This window comes from Saccostrea echinata, unplaced genomic scaffold (genome assembly GCF_033153115.1).
Source record: "Saccostrea echinata isolate AGI-Se365-2 ecotype Australia unplaced genomic scaffold, CSIRO_AGI_Sech_v1 ptg000053l, whole genome shotgun sequence".
Lineage (NCBI taxonomy): Eukaryota > Metazoa > Mollusca > Bivalvia > Ostreida > Ostreidae > Saccostrea > Saccostrea echinata.
In genome coordinates this window covers 2,354,804-2,379,825 of record NW_026889802.1, presented here as the reverse complement: position 1 = coordinate 2,379,825, position 25,022 = coordinate 2,354,804, and the positions used below count along the sequence as shown (strand labels likewise).

Sequence of the window (25,022 nt, the reverse complement as noted above, 5' to 3'; positions counted from 1 at the left end):
ATTGTTGAATGCGTGTCTTTGGCAGGATCAGTTGACACCAGTGGAATAGAAGGGTGCGTTTATTTATAACAGCGTATTTTATTGATTTTTAACCTATTTTTGTTTATTTCTTTTGTTTATTGTGTACTTTTTATTAAATTTTTAAATTGTTAAAGATTACAAAATTTATGTCCCGAAAAAGGGATAATGAGTCGTATCTAAAAATAGAAAATTATCTATGAAGGTTTAGCGGGAAAATTGTAAACATTACCTTTATGACTAAGACTTCCGTAACAGTATACTTGTTTGTAAAATTTAGGGAGTGACAGCTTTAACGCTTACTTTTACTCACCTGAATTTAGTTATGGCAGTGAAATAAATGAAGGAAGTTGCAAGCCCATTATACAGTTCACAAGGACTTGGGATAGTTATCAGTTTTCTAAGAAGTTACCATTTTTGCCAGGGAAGAAAATAGGTTACACAGAAATTTTTATTTGATATCATCTACAGCAGTTTTGCTTGAACATAATTCAATAGAAACTAATGGTTAATAAAATCAGTTGTTTCACTTGAAAGAATGTTTCAATGTAGGAAAAGAATGACAGGATCTAGATTCTTTAGCCCAGTATGGGTTATCTAAAATGATGCTATTATTGTCAGAATTACTTACTTATAAACATACAAAAACTAAAATCGTGTTACATGTGTGTGACATTTTCATTGAAATAGAAATTAAGTGTATCCTTAAAAATGGCTTTAGATGCTCAAATACAAGACATTACATATTAAAATTCAATGATAAAAGAGTAAATACATTTATAAAATGAGTTTCTGAGAATTTGCCCATGGCATATTTGTGAGGAAAATGAATGATTACAAAACTTCACCCTGCCCCAGCCTTTTCTGAGAGAAGGTTGAGTGACCCAAGTATAAATTCATTTTATTAAAAAAAGATCTTTGGAACAATTTTACATGTACTTTACATGATGCTTTTTGATCCTTTTTTAGAGGATAAATGTATATGAATTCAGTCTCTCGGCAATTTGAAATTTTTGTGAAAGTGAAAGGGTGTTGAAGACCAGAAGTGTTTATGCATTGATAAGGCTCAAGAATCCCTATCCTGTCTTAAACAATTTTTATGCTCTAAGATAGAAGATTGGGAGTGAGGGTTAGGTGTGTTTAGGTTTTTGTCCTGTCTGACCACCTGTCATTCTTTTATTCTTTGAACAATGGAATGTAGAGATTTTATTTTTGACAAGCTGAGTGCATTAATATTTTTCATCAAAATTTTAACTCACCCATTTTTCTGGAGAAGAAAAATTATAAAATAAATTTTAATTTACATCTGGATTGGCATGCTATAAGAGGAGTTCACATTGTTGATACTCTACGTGGTTATACAAATGGTAGATAATTGCATTCTTCTTATCTAAATCATGATTTATCTCACTGCTTTGGATGGTCTTTGTTGTTGTTCACTTTATGTTGAAATGTTAATCAGTTGTAATTACTCCGTCATTTCCGAGAACGAAAAGTAAATTTGAAAGACAGAGTAGGGGTAGTACAAAGACTTAAATAACTCTAACATATACCGTATGTCTCTTGTTGAACATTATTATTTTTTGTGTATCATAAGATGGTTTTTTCATAATGAATTTATAACCATAGTAATTATTGATTTGTTTATTATGACATTAATCATCACTGTGGTAAATCAAAGGGCCTTGGTAGTTATGTATGGCACTGTTCAGTGCAGTTTCATACAGAGATTCAGGAATTTTTCAAATCTGGGGGAGGGGCCGGGATTCCCGCAACATTATTACAACAAGGAAGGTACATGCAACTAAGGTATATGTGGCATGTTTTTGCTAGGTATAATGGAAATTGCCCAACCACATAGGCATTTCCACTCTCACTTATTTTGTAATTTGTTGATATACTATATTACACCATGTTAGATATGCATATTTCTGTGTATCAACTTTTAGTGAATAGAATTAATATTATTGTAATAGAATAATGTGATATTAAATTCACTTCATACTGCAGCCTGATTTCAACTCTGATATTGCACCATTCTGGTCAGTATGGGGAGACATACCCTTTTGCTTGCAATAATAAAGTTTCTAGTTTGAAGTTGCTTTTGTAAATCCCTAAAAACAAAGCAACCCTTTGTTTGTCACATTGGTCTTTCACATTCAGTGACTTTACAAGTCTTCAATATTTTTTACAGGTGTCAGTTTCATTTGTATGAAAACAATGATGTTTCATGGAAGGTACCAGATGGATCAGAAATCATGCCATTCTTTAACTCCGATACTTACGAGGTTTGTAATCATTTTAATACATCTGAAATATTTATTAATAATATTATACTTGTATTTACAATGTATTCTTAAATTAGAAAAAAAAACACTATATGCCTATAAGTCAGATTTGTTTTTTTTAATGGCTTTGTCATTATAGTTTGTTAAGAGAATTAGGCCCATAAAAGGGAGGCATGAATGTGATGTCATATCACTGAAGTTTTTTGGAACCTGTGCTGAACATGTCATTGAATTCAAAGTGGAAACATCAGAGGATCTGATGCTGCTAACATGTGAACGATGTTGTATTCTTCAATGTCAGAAGGTATTAGAATTTTATAAGTTTATAAAACTTAGGAGAAGCAAAACACTTGATTGGACAATGTAAACTAATTCTTATGGATTTTTTTCTGTGTACCATTGTGAATGTGTTACATTTCTGTCAGATCTGTATTAAGTTATAACAGAGTATTAGTCTAGAATTAAATAGTTCAATTCATATAAATGTATTAGTGCTTTAATAAGAGAGAATAATATTCTAAAGATGTGGTAAATATATTTTCAGATAAAATCAGAAGATGTGGAATTGGACAGTTCCTATTGTTTTATGCCTGCCTTGGAGGAAGGATTCTTCTCTGATCTGGTGATTAAATCAAAGAGTGGCAGGGAGGTAAATAGAATTTCTTAAAGACTTCCTTTTCGGAAGGGACTAATTTGTTAATTTGGATAGAATTGATAATTTTTACATGATATATAGGATCTATCACTTTATTTCAGCTTAAGTACTTTGTATAATCCCGAATCTCTCTTTCAATTTAATTTACATTCTGTAATCCTAAATATGTCCAGGGGTGTGCAATTAAAAATATCAAGTACTAGCCCACGGGCTAGTGGCAGCAGTAAAGTTACTAGCCCCAAGTAAAAAGTTACTAGCCCAAATGTAGGTGGGAAAAGTAACAACTACGAAAAAATAAATTATTGTTGAAAAAGTCAGGGGTTTAAGGTAATTCTTTTTAAAATTAAAGTTTTATTCTCACTAGTAAAATTGAATCATGTATAAATTAATAATTATGATAGAAAATAAAATGAATTTAAATAAATTATTTTTTTTCCTTTTCTCTGTGTATATTGCACTAGCTCATGTAAAACGAAGTGAAATCGTTTTTTTATTTATCTTAAATTATTAAATACACTGGAAATATATTTTATGTACACGTAAATCACATAATACTTATCTTTCAGTTGATTGAGTGATCGTAAATAATAGATATCTGCCTTAATTTACCATAAACACATGAATGGAGGAAATTCGGATTAGGAAAAAAACGATCGTTTTTGGAAGTAAATAAGTCAGGAAGTGCTGCAAAATGGATAAGTTTATGGAGATTTACGAACAATAGGAGCAATCTGCCTGGAAATTTTTCATTGGTTGGGAATTTAATAGCAAAAATTAAGTGAAAATACCAGTAGTGATTTTCATTTATAACATTGGTATTTTTAATTTTTACTAGCCCAAGGGGCTACCTGCATGCAGAGAACAACTAGCCCGACCCCAAAAAATGGTAGCCCCGGGCGTCGGGCGATGCTAATTGCACACCCCTGATGTCAGTACAATAATGTAAAATATTCAGTATCTCTTTATTTCAGTTTTAAGTTACATTCTTTAATCCTAATTACAGACCTGTTTACTCTTACAATTTGGCCGTATTTTGTATGGATTTTGAGTCCAAAATACGTCTCACGTCTTGCAATTATGAAAATACGGAAATCGGAAATCCATTCGTTTGGATTTTAGCAGTTAGTTCTCGTTATGATATGTCTAAGTTTGACGCTTTTTAATAGCTAAAAAAGAGAAATATTTCAATACACTTCAGTGTTGTCGGGTTGCCAAAACGCGGTGATTTAAATAATGACAGAAATGGTAATCAGAAATGTAGTTGTTCTCTAGCAATCAATCTAATTAAAATTAGATGTTCCGAATCCGCTACCGCTTCTCAAACATCTAACAACATCCCATTCGGGGTCACGTCAGAGCGACCTTTCGATTATGAATAAGCATAAAAATTTTGGCCAATCAGATTCAACCTTCTGTATTCAATTCTAAAATTAGTTCCACGGCTACATCTCTATATTATTGATGCTCTGTAGACTGTCTTACGTTGAATTAAAATAATTTTGGTATAAATTGAATGTATAGTCCGCCAATCTGGCATTCTTACCTGAATAACGCAAACGAAAATGCACAAACTACTATATATCCCGCACGTCACATTCATATATAGCACGGTCTTTACCATGCATATTTTGTTTACTACGAAACCCCTCGGGCGTTTAGGTTTGGCAGTAAAAAAAGAAACGCATCCGAACTATAAGCCAAGATTTCGACGATGGCGATTTCATTGGGTAATCGAAAGGTCGTTCTGACGTGACCCCGAATGGGATGTTGTTAGATGTTTGAGAAGCGGTAGCGGATTCGGAACATCTAATTTTAATTAGATTGTCTAGCAATGTATGTAAAATCGGTGGAAAGTGAAATCTTACTCGCAAATGCCAAATCTCACAGACAAATCTAATAAAAAATACTGAGAGACAACAATATGGGTAAACAGGTCTGTAATTATGACAGTACAATATTGTAAATATCCAATATACATGTCTTTGTCTTAGTTTAAATTACATTCTGTGATCCTGAATCTATCCATCCCTCAACATGACTGGAATTCATCTCCTCTTAATGGTATGGCTGACAACATTTTGACCACCATTTTCCATTATCTGTACAATGAATGTTTGCCTTCGGGATTATCGGAGGACACAGCAAAGGATTGTATCAAAGTGCTGGAACACATGCCAGAGTTTAATGCTTTCACTGTTCTCTGTCAAACATTCTTACGGAATACAGCTCTAAAACATCGTAAGTTTATAAGTGTCATTGCCAGGTTTAAAACTAATTATACGTATGTTTATATACAGTACTGTAAATGTACTTATTATAGTGGTAGTCATATTTTAGCAGCTTTCTTGCTGCTTTATGTTCGCTAAGTCATGTACACACTAATACATGATTTAAACTCAAACTTGCTGTTTTCAAAACTCAAGTGAGCAAATTAATGAGTGCACTATTATGTTGAATAGGAGAGTTAATATGCTAAATTTCATATGCCCTTATTTATGTTCGTTGACTGAAATGTAACCAATTGTGTAAATTTTACAATCTTGCATATCCTTTTCTCTTTGCAGAAATAGTAAGTCTAATTGATGATATGCATGCATGTGCCAACAGAATCATAGACCTCTTCAAATGTAAGAAGCCTCATAGTAAAGGAGTGATGCCAGAGTATGCCTTGGTTGCCAATCCTCAGAAGTTGTGTTATGTTATCAAACAGACAACCCGAGAAGGGGCTGTAGGTGAGAGAACAATCACACTTATCATGTGTATTTTGATAATTCAAGTGTAGTATACATCCAAGCATTTGATGTTAATGTAACAAGAATATTGCCTGCATAATTTTAAATAATTTAACATGGTTACTAATCATTACAGATGATTTATCGCATGTTTCTCAATTACTTGAAATTAAAAGCGTATCATGTTCCTTATGATCACAGTTTATAAAAGTTGTGCTTTTACTGCTGATACAGTGCAGTAATTAAACACTTATTGAGTCAGATGAAAACCCCTGAATAGAAAATCCAAGTTAATTAGATAGCGATCATTTGATCGTGTGACGTCAAAGGTGACATTGGCTGATCAGCTGTTTACATTTATCTTACTTAAATATACATGATACAAACTAGCTTTTCTATGTTCTGGACAACCAAAAATCACTTATTTTGTTGATATGAAGTTGGATACTAAGCCTTGTATATTTGAAATGTCATCAATAGAAAATCTGCAAAATCTGTAAACATGACAAAATTAAGAATGATGACAGGAAGGAATACATGGCGAGGACAAATAAACTTACCTTTACAATACAAGTTGAATTGTCATCTTATCACATGTATAAAGCTTTTTCATTCACAAATTTTGCAGATAAAATTTATGTTAGTGTTTATTTATAATATAATTTCAATTTATACAAATATGTTTATTTTTTAAAGGATGGCAGCCTGGAAAAATAATTTCCCCTCACAAAACATTACTGTTATCAGAGCTGCAGGGATAGACATTTTAACTTTTAGATTCACTTGCCCGAAGGCCAAGTAATCTCAAACTTTGACTTGCCCAACTGCAAAACTTGGTTGCCCAAATTTAAGAAAGAAGAAAATAGCTTAAATCATTGCTGGAAATGTCTATATGATAAAAAAAAGTATGACCAGATACACTAACTGTCTATTTGGCAGGTTGAGCTACATGAAAAAACAATTCAGTGCTATGTTTGTACATGAAATTCAGTGTTTACCACTGTCCTTGTCAATCTAACCTGGAAACACACACTGCCATCCAGCAAGAACCCAACCCTTCTTGTTTTCTTTACTAATAAAATTTATACTTGTAAAAATTATTTTTGGGAAGATCCTTCTCTGAATTTTGATTTTCGAGATAACTAAAGGTAGACACTTGCTATGAAACATACATACCTTGTGTTACTTATATTCTTTGAGTGAATAAGTAATTTTAATATTTGCTAATAAGTAGGCAACAGAGTTGTTAGACATAGAGCATAATTACCATGAAAGAAAACAATAAGAACCCCACTTTTAAATGAAATTATAATATAGAATGCTACCGAGGGATTCCGAATGCAAAAACGATGTCAGGCACGTACCTGGTGGAAATCAATTTTTTAATTAATTGTTTTATTTATAAACTAATTTAATCTACATTTCTATCAGAAAAATTCACTTGCCTGATCGGACAAGTATGTTGACAGTTTCACTTGCCCGAACTGAGATTTTACTTGCCCTGGGCAATCGGACAACCGTTATGTTGATCCCTGAGCTGGTGATGCAAATACATATTGGGGGTTGCAAATAACCACTGGCCCAATAGCAAATGCTGGTAATCTTGTGGACAACAAGTTATCAAGGATGCAATCGCCCACATGGCTAGTAGAAATTTTATCAAAACTTTTTTCAGAACACGACCATACCTTGGTTGTACAATTACATGCACTCTCATTTTCCCTGTTTCCTTCCTACAAAAAGTTTTCTAGACTGTACCACCTCAATGCTATATATTTGAGAAATGAAGGAAAACAAAATTTCATGCATTTTCATTAAATTATCATGGAATGAAAGACTGTAGAGATTAGGATACAGAAAGATCGAGAGATTTTTTTTTGTACTAAGTGGTGAGAAAATTGTGGACCTCAAAATATCAATGTGGGCTAGTAAAATTTGTAAAGTTGGGGGCCAGTATGGCCCCTAAGGTTTTAATGTTATTTGCAACCCTGCATACTATAACAAAAAGAAAAAGCAGAATAATTTATAAAACTGCTAGATTCAATAAAATGAAATAAATTGAAAACTAATTTTTACAAAACATTAATTTTAATCCATTTATATTGTAAGTAGGGGACTGATTCATCTTCGATTTCAAAGGGTATTGTAGATTCTAAATTGTTCAAATCATGGCCCTTTGGGTTAAGGTGGGGTCACAATAGGGGATCAAAGTTTAACATTGGATTATTGTATATAAGAAAAAAAAATTTAAAAAATCTTTGTAAGAACCACAATAGAACCAATAATTTGCAAACATTCTCAACTTGTGTGGATTAAATTTGTCTTCTCCTCAGATGATGGACCTGGAGTTGGTTAAAATCAGAATCAAATTTTATGTAATGCTTGTATACAAGAAAAGAATTTTCTTCTGCAAAGCTGCACGGCCATGTAGTCATATTGATATTGAAGCATCCCATTGTTTTGTGGATTTAGAGATCTGTTGGGACTTTTAGGCAATAATATGGGGATCACAATTTTTAATGGGAATATAAAAATCTTTTTAAAAATCTTCTGAAGAACAGCAGTGCTAAAAGTTACTTAGATGAGCATTGTGGCCCATGGGCCTCTTGTTTTATATGTAGTTCTTTAGATAGCCAATTTTAAGTTACTGAATCATGTTTTCACTATTAGAATAGTGGAATGTAATGAATTATAATTTTGACAGCATGTTCTAAGCTGGTGATTCTGTGTGACTTGTTTGCCAGGAGAAGTGGGGAACTACCTCAGGAAGAAAGACATGATATCATTAAATATGCACATTCCAGGTAATAAAACAGGACTTTCAACTGTACAATTAAATTTTCATATGTAAAAGACAGAATACTTACATATACTTATCTCCTTCCAGATTACCAATGTTTATTAAACAAGTACAAGAATTTTTTGAAGTCTTTGAATACCAGTTAATGCTGATGGGACCAGATCAAAAACAAGATATAGCAACTTATATATTACCAGAGGTAAGTGATCTTATCTATCTTTGTCCCTAACTACTATTTGATAACATTGAAAACTATTAAATACTGATATTCAATATCTGTTGATTACAGATTGAGGAGTCCCTGACAACTCTAACCAATTTTGTGGAGGAATTCCAAACTGCCCTTGATGTTGCCATAACAACAAACATCTCAGAAAAGGAGAAATCCGAGAAAAAAGAGAAGCAGAAGAAAGAGCATGTGAAGGATGTACTTAGTAAAACACTGAAACATGTAAGGATTGGTAGGATCACCCAGTAAACATTGTAACATGTAAGGACTGGTATGATCCCACAGTAAAACACTGAAACATGTAAGGATTGGTAGAATCACAGGGTAAAGCACTGAACATGTAAAGATTGGTAGAATCACCCAGTAAAAAACTGAAACATGTAAGGACTGGTATGATCACTCAGTAAAACACTGAAACATGTAAGGATTGGTAGAATCACCCAGTAAAAAACTGAAACATGTAAGGATTGGTAGGATCACCCATTAAAACACTGAAGCATGTAAGGATTAGTAGGATCACCCAGTAAAACACTGAAACATGTAAGGATTGGTAGGATCACCCAGTAAAACAATGAAACATGTAAGGATTGGTAGGATCACACAGTAAAACACTGAAACATGTAAGGATTGGTAGGATCACACAGTAAAACACTGAAACATGTAAGGATTGGTAGGATCACACAGTAAAACACTGAAACATGTAAGGATTGGTAGCATCACCCAGGAGGGTTTCTAGTTCCCACAATCGTGTATGACATAAATAGTTCTCTCTCTCTCTCTCTCTCTCTCTCTCTCTCTCTGAGAGGGAGAGAGATGCTTACTACACTTACTCATAGTTCACATGTTGTATCTTACTTATGAAAATTTTAACCCCTCTGTATCTTGTTTTGAGGGTATAATTTATGTTGTAGACTTTAATATAATACTATTTGTGATGAAATTTTGTGTTATATTTGTAGGCTCTTCATGTGCGAGAATTGAAGAAGCTCAGAAATATGCATGAAGCTGCATCTGTCAAATTGGAGATGTTCCTTAAAAAGTTGTAAGTAGCATCTTTACAGTAACTGATGTAGACATCTGTTTACTTTTATCTTAAACATGTCTCGACATCTTTAATACAAGACAGCATATGCTTTTTAACTTATTTATTTTTTATTGAAGCAGATATAATGACATTACAATACATGTGTGAATGATTGTATTCCTGGAAAATTCTTGTATACAGTTTTCTGGCATGTTTAGGCCCTACTTCATATAACTTTTGTAATGTAACATCTTGAAATATAGCTAGATATTAGATATATAAATAAAGATAAACAAGCAGCTAACAACATACTGTATGTGTACTTTAACAAGAGGGCTTCATATTTTAGCGGCTTTGGCGCAAAGACCGATGCGCTAATTCATGATTACCGTTAATAAATAGATACGACATGATGCTTTCATTCGATCCGCCATTACTTCAGGTCTCGGACATTTAGCCCAATTTAGTTGTTGCGTATTTCACCAGACATTATATAGATACTTGTAAATATAATATATCCATGATAAATTTTTTTTTTCTAAAATCATTACAAATTCAATATAAAATGAGCTTGTTACTTGGACCATTCAGGTATAACTGTGTCGACCCGCATAAGTTAATAATTTTAATCATGTCCACCTGACAGTGTAAGGTATGGGTTATGCAACATTATTCTAACATATAATTACACACGATTTACCTCCCTGAATCAGAAAGTCTTAAATTAATTGTTTTTAATTACCAAGTATACGGTAATTATAAGTAACTGAAAGATTATTTTGTTAAAACAAAAAGTTTAAAATCTTTATTTTATAGCAGTGTCAATCTTTGTAAAATACAGGTACAATGAGCATGATGAGTCCTAAAATCCACCTCTGCTCTCTAAAATTGGTAAACACACTTAAAATACTGATTAGCCCTTTTTATGATCTACACACTTTTGTAACTGCATCCAAAATTCCAGTTTTTTCCCAACCACACTTAATTGCTTCTACAGAAACACTTTGGTGTGCAGTAACAAGCCATTTGGCATGAAGTGGCTTCATTGTTGTGAGACGAAGATCAGCCTCTATCTCCTCCAGGGATTTACCATTTTTTTAACGAATCTTCAACACATTCTGAATACCACTCTTGAAACTTATGTTTTACAGAGCGTTTAAAATCTTCGTTTCCAGACAAATCTAGGGGTTGAAGTTCACTTGTGCAACTTGCCGGTACATAACGGAAGTTTATGCCGGCTGATCTAAGTTTTTCTTGAGAAGCATCGACTGTGTGTGCACAGTAGACATCAAATAAACACAGGGCTTGTTGATCGGATCTCTACAGTGGTAGCTTTTTCATGAATATCTTCCACGTACGGGATTAAAACTTTTTCCAAGTATTCTAGCATTGTCTCTGAAATGCTCCAGTGATTCTTGCTGTGATGTGTCCCCCATATTCCGAAAGGAGACACTTATTTTTTTTTTTAATTACATGTATTCCTTTTGCAGCACCAATAATGATTGGAATGGTCACAACACCTCCCATTTCCCTTAAATATTTATCCGGTAATGTAGGTCTGTACTTGCTCATCGTACTCCCCTAATAATACCGGTTTTCCTCTTGGCACTTTTTCCAGCACTGAGGACTCCTCGCCAGTTACTTTTTTCATGAAAATAAATTTTTTCTTCAGATTACGAATATTTACTATTTCAGCATTTGCAGATGCATTGATTTCTGCATCATTGTCAGAGCCTGCTGAACGGGGATCCGGTAATAAGGGAGAGGGAGGGCCAGAGCTTTTTGCCGATACCAACCACTTTCATAGCATTTTGAGATTCAAATAAATAGTTTTATTAGACCTAAAGAACTTTGAAACAATGTTCACCGAAAATCTGCTCAAGAACCAAACTACGACCGTGCAATAAATACCTTAGGGCTATTTTCAGCCAGGTGGTCACGCTAATTGAACAGTAATAATCTAACACGATATTTAATTTTGTTAAATATATTAAAATTGTACTAAAACTCCTAGAACAACTTTTTATTATTTTTTTAGCGCAACATGTGAGCGCTAATTCATGACTACGCCAACCACTCCATACCTGGAGATTGCGCTAAATTTTGAATACGTTAATTCATGTACACATACAGTAGTCTTTGTTTGTAAGGCTTATTATTAAAAATTACATTTTAGATCAACTTGGATTTAATTCTGCAAGTGGTAATCCAAGTTATAGTTCCTTTTCTAAGGAAGAAGTTCTTCAAAATCACATGTCAGTTTTAAATATTTTAAAATATTCCTTACAACCAAATTGATTTTAAATTACCATACCTATATTGGATTCAAAACTTCATAAAAATCCTTACGAACAGAGATGGCAGGATAGTGGGATCGAGCAAATGTTCTACCAAGCCTCTTTCATTACTTCTCATAAAAATGTGAACAGCAGTAAAGGAGAAATTTCAGCAGTACTGTTAAACATCATATTCGTGAAATGAAGTTGATCGATGCTTTAAAATAAAGAACTTTAAGAAAATTTGAAATCAAAATTTTACCAGAATCAATAGCATTAAAATGTGTGACTTTTCAACACTTTATACAACTATTCCCCGCAATAAATTAAAGACCAGGCTTTTTGACATCATCAACAACTGCTTTTTAATAAGAATGGAACTTGCAAATCTTCCTACCAATATATCCAACTGAACTCAAGGGACACCACTGAGTCTGACACAATTGCTTCATATGTAGATATTTTACTAGAAAAAGACATTGATGGCAAACTAACTTATTTATGTAGAAATATACCATTACTAGTTGCATTTCATGGGTATATGTCTCGCAGTTGATTCAAAGTGCAAAAGGATGTTCTTCATATGAACAATTTCTAAAACAAGCCAGTCTGCTGACAAACAAGCTGATGATATGAGGGTATCCACAATCTCATTGTATGCCAACCTTTCACAAATTTTGTGGTTGATACAATGACCTTGTTTGCAAATACAATCTGTCTTTTCGTCAAATGTTGACTGATGCCTTTCATACACATTGTTAGGCCATTATTTTCATACTGTATTTAATATGGATTTCTCTTTTTACCCAATCATAACAAAGAGCACAAGGTGGATGTGAACCGGGCAATAGGGGATGCTTACTCCTCTAAGGCACCTGAACATACTTCTGATTTAGAGGTCTGTGTTCGCTCTGCTCACAGTTTGCATTTTTCAATAGACTTTTGAGCATTACTCTTTGTACATGTGTCATTTTTTTTCATTAGTGTAAATTTTTTGCTGTCTCTTCATAGAATATAAATCGAAAGTTTATCTCTTTCAATGTCTTTTTTTTTTTTTTTTTATAGATTTTAAGATATTATTCATAAGTCACTTGATGGTGTAGATTCCTGAAGAGTTCTTGAATGTTATCTATCATTTGTGTTGTAAGCACTTGATGGTGAATTCTAAAGAATTCTTGAATGTTACTGTCATTGTTTTAGGCATGTATTCAGCAAGAAAACTGAGGCTGAGAAGATTCCCCTAATAGTGTATCTACTGGATGCCCTGAAGAACAGTGAGGTGGGTGGATTTATTTGTTGCGATCTTTTGCATGTAGAAACAAGTCTAATGCATTTCTCGCATACCAGAACTATAGGACCAATTAGGTAGCTACAATTCTTACAGGTAACTCTTGATGGCTCAAATTCGATCTCGAGAAGTTCTTGATTTCTTGAAGTGAGTCTCTGGTCCTGATTTACTAAGCAAATTTACTCTTCATTTCTCAACTCTCAATCTCGAGAAACCCTTGAACTGTGGAAGTCAACATGCAGTCCATTATGCATATTCTATTGTAATTTGCCATTGAATACCTTTAAGTTGCTATATATATATATATCAAAACGAGACCTAATTAGCACCTTTACCTGGACAATGAAATGCTCCAGACGTAGACAGGCGACACATGTACTGGGATGTTTATACAAGTGCCACAGCACTAGGACTGCAGGGTGACAGTAATTATCAGCTAATTATCACCTGCACTTAAAATAATTAACGTAGGTCGTGGGTTTGCTGACGTCATTAAAACTGAGTACGCAATTTATATGGTTTGGGTGACTTTTTTTTGCACATTTGATTATGACGTCACGAAAAAGAAATTTCAGTACATCATTATCTAGCTATAACTTTTGTTGGAATTGGTATTTTATTATTATATTATTTAAGGCACAACTTATCACAAATAATGGAGGCTTTTTTGCAATTTGAATAGTCGCTACAATATTTAGATATAACTTTTGTGGAAATGGTAGTTTAGTATAATATACATTGTAGAACAAACTGAAGTTATCAAATATAATGAAGGCTTATTACGATTCGAATCCAACACTGGAAGTATTAGAAAGCCTTTCATTATGTGTTATCAATCGCATCCCGGAGAGCTCGGAATTTTCGGCTTGTTGGAAAGGTCAATATTTTTAAAAACGATATATTTAAAAACAGCTTAAAGAGACAAAATGGTTACATTATTGATTACATACAGTAAATATTAGAATTCAAACATAAGAAAAAGGTGACTCAATTACATAAAAACGATGCAGACGAATTTTATATAATTTTCATAGAATGTAAAACAAAGGTAGAGGAATCATATAACCAATTTTCATGGTATGTTTTCGGACCCTTTTAAAAGGCCTGCAAACCCGCGACCTACGTTAATATGAGAAGAATGAAGATAATTTCAAAAAGAAATTTAAAAATATTAAAAACATACATATTAAAAGAAAAGGCGCTAATTTTATTGTGTACTTTGAATGACCATGATCAAGGCAATCAACTTTTTACGAGTTACATGTAAATGCAAAGAACTCAAATAAATGTCATAATACATGACTCTATTTATGTGAATATTTATGCAATGTAAACTGACACTTTATCTTTTGAATATTTAATATTTAATGGTGTTTGATAGCAAACAAACAATGTAACACACTTTTGTCATTTTATTGGGAGTAAATACAAATATACTTTAATATGAGGAATTAATGGATAGAATAAGAGTAAAAATTTATCTTAATAAATTTATAGCCATATCTGTGTATTCACATTAAATACAAAGGAATGTTAAAGTAAACTAAAATTTTAGTACCGTTGTGTATGAGAATAAATTAGTTACAGTTCAAATAATATAAAACCAATGAAGAAACTGGGTATTTCCACACTCTTTAAATGTCAAACTCGAGATTTTGAGAAGTTTTGTCCATGGTCCCGAAATCTTCAAAGTATTGAGAGTCACCTGTAATTTATGCATCAAACCTAAATATACTTTGAATTAAAACTGGTGAAATCATGGATTTGTTGCAGGTGACAATAAGAGGTTTCTTTTATTTTCATATCCATAAGAGATTGCTGACTCAGGTTAGCATTATGACCCATGGGCCTATGGTTGTGTTTTACTCCTGTTGACAGCTTGTTAGTTTTCAGTGCATTTATTCATGTACATTGACATGTTTAATATTGTAGGCCCCTCTATTTGTTGATCGAATGCAGCACTTGGCTCTAGTTTTAGAGGAAAAATACAAATGGAAAGAATGGAAGTATATGTTCAAACTGAGTTCCTCCAAAATAGTAAGTTATCTACAGAAAGGTATGTTTTACATGTACTTATAATTCCATATCCAAACACAGATTAGGGGTACACAAAGCCAAACTACGAATCTTACTGAAATTAGTACTCACATTGCACATCGCACTGTAAGGAGCAAAAAAAAAAAAAAACTGGTAAAAAAAATCCTTCTTAATGTAGGCATGGGGTGTACACAAATTACGCAGCTATAAATCAACGCTTTCCAGTAGTATAGAACAGATGGTAAAACTAGTCAACAAAGAAGAATTCACCGCCACCCTGGCAGCTCTGGGGTTGTGGGACAAGGGAGAAACCACATCCACAGTAGACACCAAGTATGCCAGGGTAAGATCAACTGTTTTAAACAGTTAAACAGGCTTAATTGACAACTCTTTTAATAAATCTGTTTTATATATCAGGCCCTGGGATCATGAAGCATCTTAAGCTTAAGTAAAAATAATGTATATGATAGAAGTAAAGCAGTTCAAAATGAAAATGATTTACAATTTTGCATCATCAGACTGCTGTGAAATGCAAATTAAGAGTTTCATTTCACAAGTATGAAACATTTTATAAATGATTGAAATTTTGATTAAAGTCTAAATCTGTTTCAGGATCCTGGGCCTTGAAGAAAGTTTTTAAGTTATGTTTTATTAGATGGGAAATGTGGAGATCTAAGCATATGATTAGATATTCTGTTTATAATTATTCTGTAGATCAAGAACATTTTGCATTCAGACATTGTATAAAATTTTTAAAATCTACTTCAGTTAAGTTCTGTGGAATCTTTGTGCATACCTCCTCCATCAAAAAAGTGTATCCTAGCACAGAATGCATTGGAGTTATTCAGGAAGAAACGGAATACTGACATGGTCTTTGAAATCATTCTTGTTCGAGGTCAGTAGAATATTTACCTCACAGTGTGGTGTACAACCTTCAGACTTGTATCAGAGATTTATAGTCTGTAGCATATTTAAAATCAAACATTACAGCATCTAAAATTGAAGTTAATACCATGTCTGTATTGAAAAGGTAACACAGGAAAGCTCCCTCTTACCTTTGTAAGTTTGAGGGCTCAATTGAAAAATACCATTCCATGAATTAAATACAAGTGTAAGATAAGGAATCATGAATATATTGTATATCTGTAGATATGGGAGACATTGTGATTGACCATACTCATGGAGATCCCATTGAGAGACAAGAGGATGACCATGATGTGGAGATCCATCAGATTCCTGCCCACTGTGTCATCTTAGCAGCCCGCTGTAACTGGTTCTCAAGGGCTTTACTCAGTGGGATGAGGGAGTCCATAGACAAGTAAGAAAAACCCAGCAGCCCTCCATAAATGGTTATCAATGGCTTACTTGGTGGGATGAGGGAGTTCAATGGCTTGACTCAGTGGAATTAAGGAAAAATTCCACAGACATTCTGAATATAAGATATTGGCTCTTTCAGTTATGATAGAAAAATAAATTTAATCGTAAAGTGATTTTTGTTGGAGGAAAAATGAATTTTTAAAATCACAAATGGCTTTCTTTCTGCATCAAATATAGATTTAGAATTATAACTTTTCCTGATGTACTACCATGTTTGATGAAAGCAGTTCTCTTACTTTTTAATTTCTTGATGAACAATTGTTGCAGAAAAATAACCATCCACGATACAAATCCTGAGATCTTCACCATGTTTTTGGAGTTTTTGTACAGTGGTGGCATTCAGTCTGATTCCTTGTCGACAGATCAACTAACAGAGTTACTTACCTTGGCAGACAGATATGAGGTAATTCTACACTGAAAGCTTGAAATGAGTAATTGCATTTACAAGGAATTGATGTATCTGTATACATTATTTTTAAAAAAAAGTGGAATTTGTTGGGCTTATTCAGAAAATAGATTTACTGGGTTCAGAAATGCTTGAGTTCTGAAAATGGATATACATTGTAAAACATGTTTGGTATTTTTAGCTCACCTCGACGAAGTCGAGATGAGCTTATGCTATACCCCCGGTGTCGGCGTCGGCGTCCCGGTTAAAGTTTAAGGAGCAAGTCCCATTCCCAAGTAACTATAAGCCCTACCTGGACCAAACTTGCATGGATAATGCATCTAGGGACGGACACTACCACACTTGCTTCAAATGCTGGATCTGACCTAGATTTTCCAGATGAATGACCAGGTTAAAGTTTTTGGAGCAGGTCCATTCCCAAGTAATGATTAGCCCTACCTGGACCAAACTTGCATGCATGATGCATCTAGGGATGGACACTACCACACTTGATTCAGATGCTGGATCTGACCTAGATCTTCCAGATGAGTGACAAGGTTAAAGTTTTTGGAGCAGGTCCATTCCCAAGTAATGATTAGCCCTACCTGGACCAAACTTGCATGCATGATGCATCTAGGGATGGACACTACCACTCTTGCTTCGGATGCTGGATTTGACCTAGATTTTCTAGATGATTGGATAGGTTAAAGTTTTTGGAGCAGGTGCATTCCCAAGTAACTATAAGCCCTACCTTGACCAAACTTGCATGGATGATACATCCAGGGATGGACATTACCACACTTGCTTCGGATGCTGGACCTGAGCTAGATTTTCCACATGTAAGACCAGGTTTAGATTTCAGAGCAGTCCTATTCCCAAGTAACTATAAGCCCTACCTGGACCAAACTTTCATAGATGATGCATCTAGGGATGGACACTAACCAACCTGCTTCGGATGCTGGATCTGACCTAGATTTTCCACATGAGCGAATTTTTGCTATATTTTAACCAAATTAGCATGGATGATGTATCTAGGGATGGACACTTCCAGACTTGCTTTGGATTCTGAACAGGGTTCGACACTAACGTTAGTCCGTTAGTCTCAGACTGATACATTTTCATTCGGACTAATAAAATATGTGGCTAATTAGTCCGAACGGACTAATAAAAATTTCTGAAAAACAATATGAATAAAGTACCGATGTCCGATTCTCGACAACTTTTACTGGAAAACCCCGCGTGTATTTTTAGATTTCTAGCTTTTGGCGGGTAGTTACGCAATGCTGGGTCAATTCAGCGCTTAATTTTTCGACTAATCAATATGAAGTATAAGGTTTTAACAAACATGATTTAGTATGACACTTTTAAGAAAGATGTTGGACGTTTTGGATGTAAGGACAAAAGACGTTTTGGATGTAAGGACAAAAAAAACCGGAGATCTGGAATACGATCGTACTTGCTGATTGCGAGATTTCAATGAATCTGTAGAATAATATATTTCACGTAAATACTTTGTTTATTTCAAAAAATAATACTATATTGTCACGTTAAATTAATGTTAAAAAACATTGATGTTTCTTTTTTTTGACGGACTAATAAAATCGCGTGCGGACTAGTAAAAGTAATGAAGCACTAGTCCGGCTGGACTAAAGCCTTAAAAAGTTAGTGTCGAACCCTGCTGAATCTGACCTACATTTTCCAGATGAGTGACCAGGGTAATTTTTTAGAGAAGCTTTATAATATTATGGCCTTTTATGATTTAACTTGCATAGATGGTGCATCTAAGGATTAAAACTTCTAGACTTGCTTTGGATGTTGAAACTCACCACAATTTTCTTGATTACTAAACAGCTTAAAAGTTCTTTGAGCAGGTCTATTTCCAAGTAACTATAAGTCCTACTTAAACCAAACTTGCATGGATATTGATCTTGGGATGTACCCTAACTAGAAAAAAAAAATTTTTGTGAAATTTGCCTTACTTATAGCTAACATTGGTCGAGGTGAGCTTCGTAATCTTTAATTACCTATGTTTTTTCTTGAATCTGATTTCTTTAAATTTTCAAAGATTGTTACATTGAAATTGGACAGGTCTGTTACATGGTTATATCCCACCATGCAAACATACCAGGTAGTTTATAGTTATGTTATTTTGACCTGATATTACAGGTGAACAACCTTGGTCAGGTGTGTGAGCAGATCTTACTACACCATGTAGATGGTGACATGGCTCTGTACCTCCTCAGTATTGCTGACCAGTTCCAGAAAAAAGTTCTTAAGGTAAGTGCCTCGTCTGTGTAGCAGAACAGTGTAAGAAATAAGGTGTTACAATTCAGATGTCTTCAGAACACATGTACCTTAATGTGCCTCCTCAGTGTAACAGAACAGTGTAAGAAGTAAGGTTACAATTCAGATGTCCTCAGAACACATGTACCTTAATGTGCCTCGTCTGTGTAACAGAACAGTGTAAGAAGTAAGATGTCTTCAGAACACATGTACCTTAATGTGCCTCCTCAGTGTAACAGAACAGTGTAAGAAGTAAGATGTTACAATTCAGATGTCCTCAGAACACATGTACCTTAATGTGCCTTGTCTGTGTAATAGAACAGTGTAAGAAGTAAGATGTTACAATTCAGATGTCCTCAGAACAGATATACCTTAAGGTATTCAATGTATAATGAAGGGAGTTTGAACAATTTTGAATCATTTTAAACTAGTTAAAATTGCATTGCTAGATAATGATGAAAGTGAAATGAACCAAATTCACATGACTGATAACATAAAAGAAGCTGGTAATTTTGCACTTTTAAAGTTTTTGAAGAGTTATCTGCCCTTGATGCAAAGAAGAAAATTTAATTTCGTCAAAAAATATGTGGTAAATGATTAATTTTATTTCATATTTTAATAATTAGAGAGTGTATGCATATTTTCACCAAGAGCTTTTTTTGAATTTTAAAATACTTTTTACAATATCTTAATAATGCATGCATTGCCCATAGACTTCATTGTAAAATTCAAGGTGCAATTAATTTGACAATAATCAAATTTCTTAACATTTCTTTGGTGGAGTATTTTTATTTCACAACACCATCAAAATGATACCATAATTACAAATATATTTAATTTTTTTTTTTTTAAATATTTTTATAAGATACAAAATATGGTCGTTATACGTTGAATACCTTATTGTGCCTCGTCTGTGTAACAGAACAGTGTAAGAAGTAAGATGTTACAATTCAGATGTCCTCAGAACACATGTACACTGACATTTTGAGAAAAAAAGCTCTATTTGATATACATGTATTCTCAGAATTTCTAAACATTTTGTGAATTCATGTACAGTAAAATTCATTTAGTAGAAATATTGATATATTGAAATTACTGATAAAGTGAAGTTTTTTGGAATCCCCAGCAAAATTCTTAGCCATTCCTTGTAAAATTTTATGGTTATAACTAACTTTGTTGTAGTGAATTTGGGATATAGGGAATTGATTTTGTGTCCAGTAGAGGTAAAAAATAACAAAATTTACATCTTTTATAAAGAATATTTTTAAGACCTCAAAATTCATAATAGTAAACTGAACATATTCATTAGTCATAACTTGAAGGAAAACATGTATGTTGTGAATTCGCTATATATACTTTAATGAATTTGCTATACAGATGTAATGAATAACAGATATAGTGAATTAAATTCAAAGGTCCACAGGACTTTGCTATACTGAGATTTACTGTATAATTGTAAATCACTATTTATTCACATAAACTTTATTTTCACATTATTAAGAGAGACTGCCTTATCATAAAATTTTATTTTTGTGTCTATTTGTATTGTAAAGCACTGTTATAACAATAGGCAAAATTTTTGAAAATTTGTCTTGCTTATAAATAACTTCCTTGCAAAAATATGGTGCTGCAAACATTTTGTGATCTACAGTACCTTAATATTTGAGGGAGAAATTCTTAAGGTTGGTTTGTGCTCAGAAAACCTGAATATTTTGTTAAGAAAAGTGTGAAGATGGATGTTTCCCCAGAATACATGAATATTTTGAGGAGGGAAAAAAAATTGAGAAATGAGCATGTCCTTAGAAATTTTTTGAGAAGAAAACTCTGAAGAATGGCACGTCTTAAAAAATATCTTTCATTTCTTGAAGAAACTTAAAATTGGCATGTCCCTATTATACCTGAATGTTCTACATGGTAAACTTGGAGCAATATTGTATTAAATAATATGCTTCATGTAGGGAAGGAAGGATATTGTAGTAAGTGTTTTGTCCCTTTTTAGGACAAAGTTTTAAGTTACCTTGGAAACCATCCAGATGTGAAGAATTGTGAAGTCTTTTGCCAGCTACCCCCACATCTCCGTACAGAAATAGAGGATGTTATCAAGGAGGAAGGGTAATTATTGAAAGGATTTTGTGTATATATTTAAGGAATAACTGTCTAGTTTTTTTGGTTTTATGTAATTTGCATAAATGCCGAAGGCATTGTCTTGTGTACCTGAACTATGTGTGCAGTGAGTGAAGTGACCTGAAAATTTTGTCACACACAAACTGACTGGATTAACAGAGTTTCTTTGAATGCATGTAAGCAAACAGGATGACTAAGGAAAAACACAGGCCTATTTTTACGTCAGTTAATGGGAAAAAAATATTCTTGCCCCCTTTGAATATAGCGTACATGTATATATGAGCCATTAATGCAATGTTGTGAATCTGCCAAATTTAGAAATATAAAAATTAATGTTATATAAGTAGACTATTTCTGTAATTTTCATTGGCTGAAAGGATGTCACCTGACATTCGTTCTTTAGTGATATTGATGCGAAAGTGCGTCTGCAGAATATGATATCGCATGACCCAGCGTTCGGCTGCACCGGAGTTACGTCATAATATAAAAAGCATGTTTTTACCATTGTGATGTAATGACAGACAAGTCTTGTTCACTTAAGACTGTGTAGATTATTCACTTTGAGTGATTATATAATGTAACTATTATGGACTTCAGTGAATGGTCAATATATGGTTATAAGGACCCATGTCATGTGATATTGACCTCAGACACAGAAAATGATAGCAACTTCGCAAGCTTGGTCACTATAACTTTCTGTGTCTTTGGTCAGTATCACTTGACATGCATCCTTAAAACCACATATCGACCTACACTGAAGTCCATAATTGTATAGTATATACCATCTTAAAAAATTCCAGATTTCTGGAAGAGATAACCTGTTATTTTCCAGTGATGTTGAGGGGAGTGGTCGAGTTGAGACCTCTAGCAGCTTATCTAGTCAGGAAGATGTGGAGGATTTGATTGGACAAGTGCAGGTGACTAGGAGCAGGGTAAGTTTTTCTTATACCCCAGGGTCTGTACAACAGGTGACTCGGGTGAGGTGTCTGAATTGAACCAGACAGAGGCTTTGTGCCTGTTAATAGTTTGTACAGGCCCTTCCTTATTAACCTGGTGCAAAAGGATTGTTCTTGTTTATTTGTTATAGAGTTTTTATTTTACTGTTTTTGTTTTAAATGTTTGTTTACATTACTCATAGGAAAATAACCAACACTTTTAAGCATATGGAATGAACTTTGTGTGGAATTAAGTACAGTGTATATACTTAGGAAAATGCACTTAAAGAAGATCGACTATTTTAAGACTTTTTCTAAGTATCAGAACCAAAAATTATAAATTAGGTAACACAACTATATGTACCACTATACTTTATGATTTATTTCAACAAAAGTTCAAAAAATGTGTGTTGCATTTAGATTTGTGAGTTGAAATCATTGTTTAAGATCAGTTTGAAGATGGACATGACTTGATTTCTTCTGCTAAATTGTTTGACGATAAAGGTCAAGAGAAGGGCTGTGTATGGAGACCTTTGAGTCGTAATAAATCTGTCTTTACTTTATAGAGGTATTCGTCTTCTTCTTCCTCTTCTTCCTGTTTTGACGAGTACGGCGGAGTAGGCACAGATCATGCCCGGCTAGCTGAGTGTATCTCCGCCCTCCGTGCTGTGATTGGGGATGACGTACCAGAGGACGACCTGATTCAGTTTGCATTAGCTGCTGATTACGATGTCAGTCGAGCTATAAATTTCTACTTTCAGTCAGCTTAATGTAAACGAAAAATTCCACGGAACATTCTTTCAGGGTTCTGAGCAAAACCTTTAGGCTTAATGAGAGAATTGTTGTTTAATTCACTGCAAAGCTTATTTAAAGTGTATTCAGTTAATTTTAAAAGTTTTTAATTAGGTCAATGACATATGAAATAAGGTTTGATTAGGGCCCACATCAAGAGTAATCACTTTGTCTTTCTGCCATACTTCTGTGATATTATAGTTTGAGTTCTTTTCATTTTTACAACATCGTTGGGGAATGATAAGGGGTGACATTTGCAGTGTCTGAAGTTACAGTTGAACTTCAGTATCTCGATCTGATATCCCGAATACCATGGATATGTCAAAGTGAATTTGAAGTCCCAAGCCCTTATTTCATAAGTATTATACCCTGGATATCTCGAATCCTCGGATATCTAGAAGTATTTTCTTAGTCCCATCAAGTTCGAGAGAATGAGGTTTAGCTGTATTTGGTCAAAAGTTGAGATCTTTTTTTTTTCATTTTCAACTTTTTATAAAAGAATTTCTCACAGAAAAAGCACTTGTCTAATTATAGACAAGTGCCTAGCAATATTTATTTGTCTGTGAAAAATTTTACTGGTACCAGACAAGTGAACAAATGCAAATGTCTAGCTCTGGCCATTAAGAACATTTATGTGATGCAGTGAGATACACAGTCATTTGTACTGCATAGGTGGCAAATGGTCAGAGGAAAATACCTACATGTATTGATTTTGAGGTTGATGGTAAAATTTGAGGGTCAGAGGTCAAGATTGTGCAAATTATGTGACAATGATAACTGTTATTGTTTTAAAGCAACTTTAGTGCAATGACATACCTTTAGTATAATGTTATATGTGCACTAAATAATAATGTATGCTAGTTTTTTCTTACAACTAATTTATTACTTTCCTGGACACACTTTGTTTATCCATTACATTCTGCAATTGTTCATCCAGCAGAGACATGACAGTGATATTCAGTGTCATCATTTTGCCTACCTTTAAGAATATATGTGTAGAATTTATAGCAGAGACATGACAATGATATTCAGTGTCATCATTTGCCTACTTTTAAGAATATATGTGTAGAATTTATAGCAGAAACATGACAATGATATTCAGTGTCATCATTTGCCTACCTTTAAGAATATATGTGTAGAATTTATAGCATTTTAATGTTCATTTTGTTTTTACTATTCAGGTTTCCTTGACTGACATATTGATTATTATGAAACACTAACAACTTACAATGAATATACTGTAAATCACTTTTTAAGGGAGTAAGGAACTTAAATGTCTGCTATAAATTCTACACATATATTCTTAAAGGTAGGCAAATGATGACACTGAATATCAATGTCATGTCTCTGCTATAAATTCTACACATATATACTTAAAAGTAGGCAAATGATGACACTGAATATCACTGTCATGTCTCTGCTATAAATTCCACAGATATATTCTTAAAAGTAGGCAAATGATAACACTGAATATCATTGTCGTCTCTGAATTCATTGGATTGGTGTCTAATCATTCTCCCTGTAATCTTTCTGTCCGCATCACTATGTGATGTTTATCCTAACGTACTGGATCAAGCAATGTGACGTGCTTTGCCAGGAAGCTCTGAATTATGTATCTTGCTAATGATTTTCTTCACATCCTCACTTCTGTAGCTGGATTTTAGATTTTCTAATGATACATTAGTTATAAGGTTGAATCAAAGTGGTGTTGGAGGGAAGAAATTCCAGAGAGATGTTGGAGAGTTTTAGGGCTGATTCCTTAGGATGAGTAATACAGTT

General features: G+C 33.6%; 2 protein-coding genes across 2 annotated transcripts in view; one reads left to right on the top strand and one right to left on the bottom strand.

Annotated features, from left to right (window-relative positions):
• On the top strand, nt 1–23,256 carry LOC133204507 (uncharacterized). The gene is made up of 20 exons (XM_061340256.1): nt 1–53; nt 2,213–2,306; nt 2,446–2,610; nt 2,851–2,955; nt 4,953–5,199; nt 5,526–5,693; nt 8,398–8,497; nt 8,581–8,692; nt 8,783–8,944; nt 9,682–9,764; nt 13,223–13,301; nt 15,243–15,347; nt 15,526–15,690; nt 16,116–16,242; nt 16,497–16,665; nt 16,992–17,127; nt 19,276–19,386; nt 21,392–21,504; nt 22,349–22,448; nt 23,018–23,256. The coding sequence occupies exons 2-20, from the start codon at nt 2,277–2,279 to the stop codon at nt 23,219–23,221; spliced, it is 2,481 nt and encodes an 826-aa protein (XP_061196240.1). The 5' UTR covers nt 1–53; nt 2,213–2,276; the 3' UTR covers nt 23,222–23,256.
• LOC133204393 (polycystin-2-like) overlaps nt 1–25,022 on the bottom strand; it is a 271,638-nt gene that overhangs the window by 220,034 nt on the left and 26,582 nt on the right. The window lies entirely within an intron of this gene.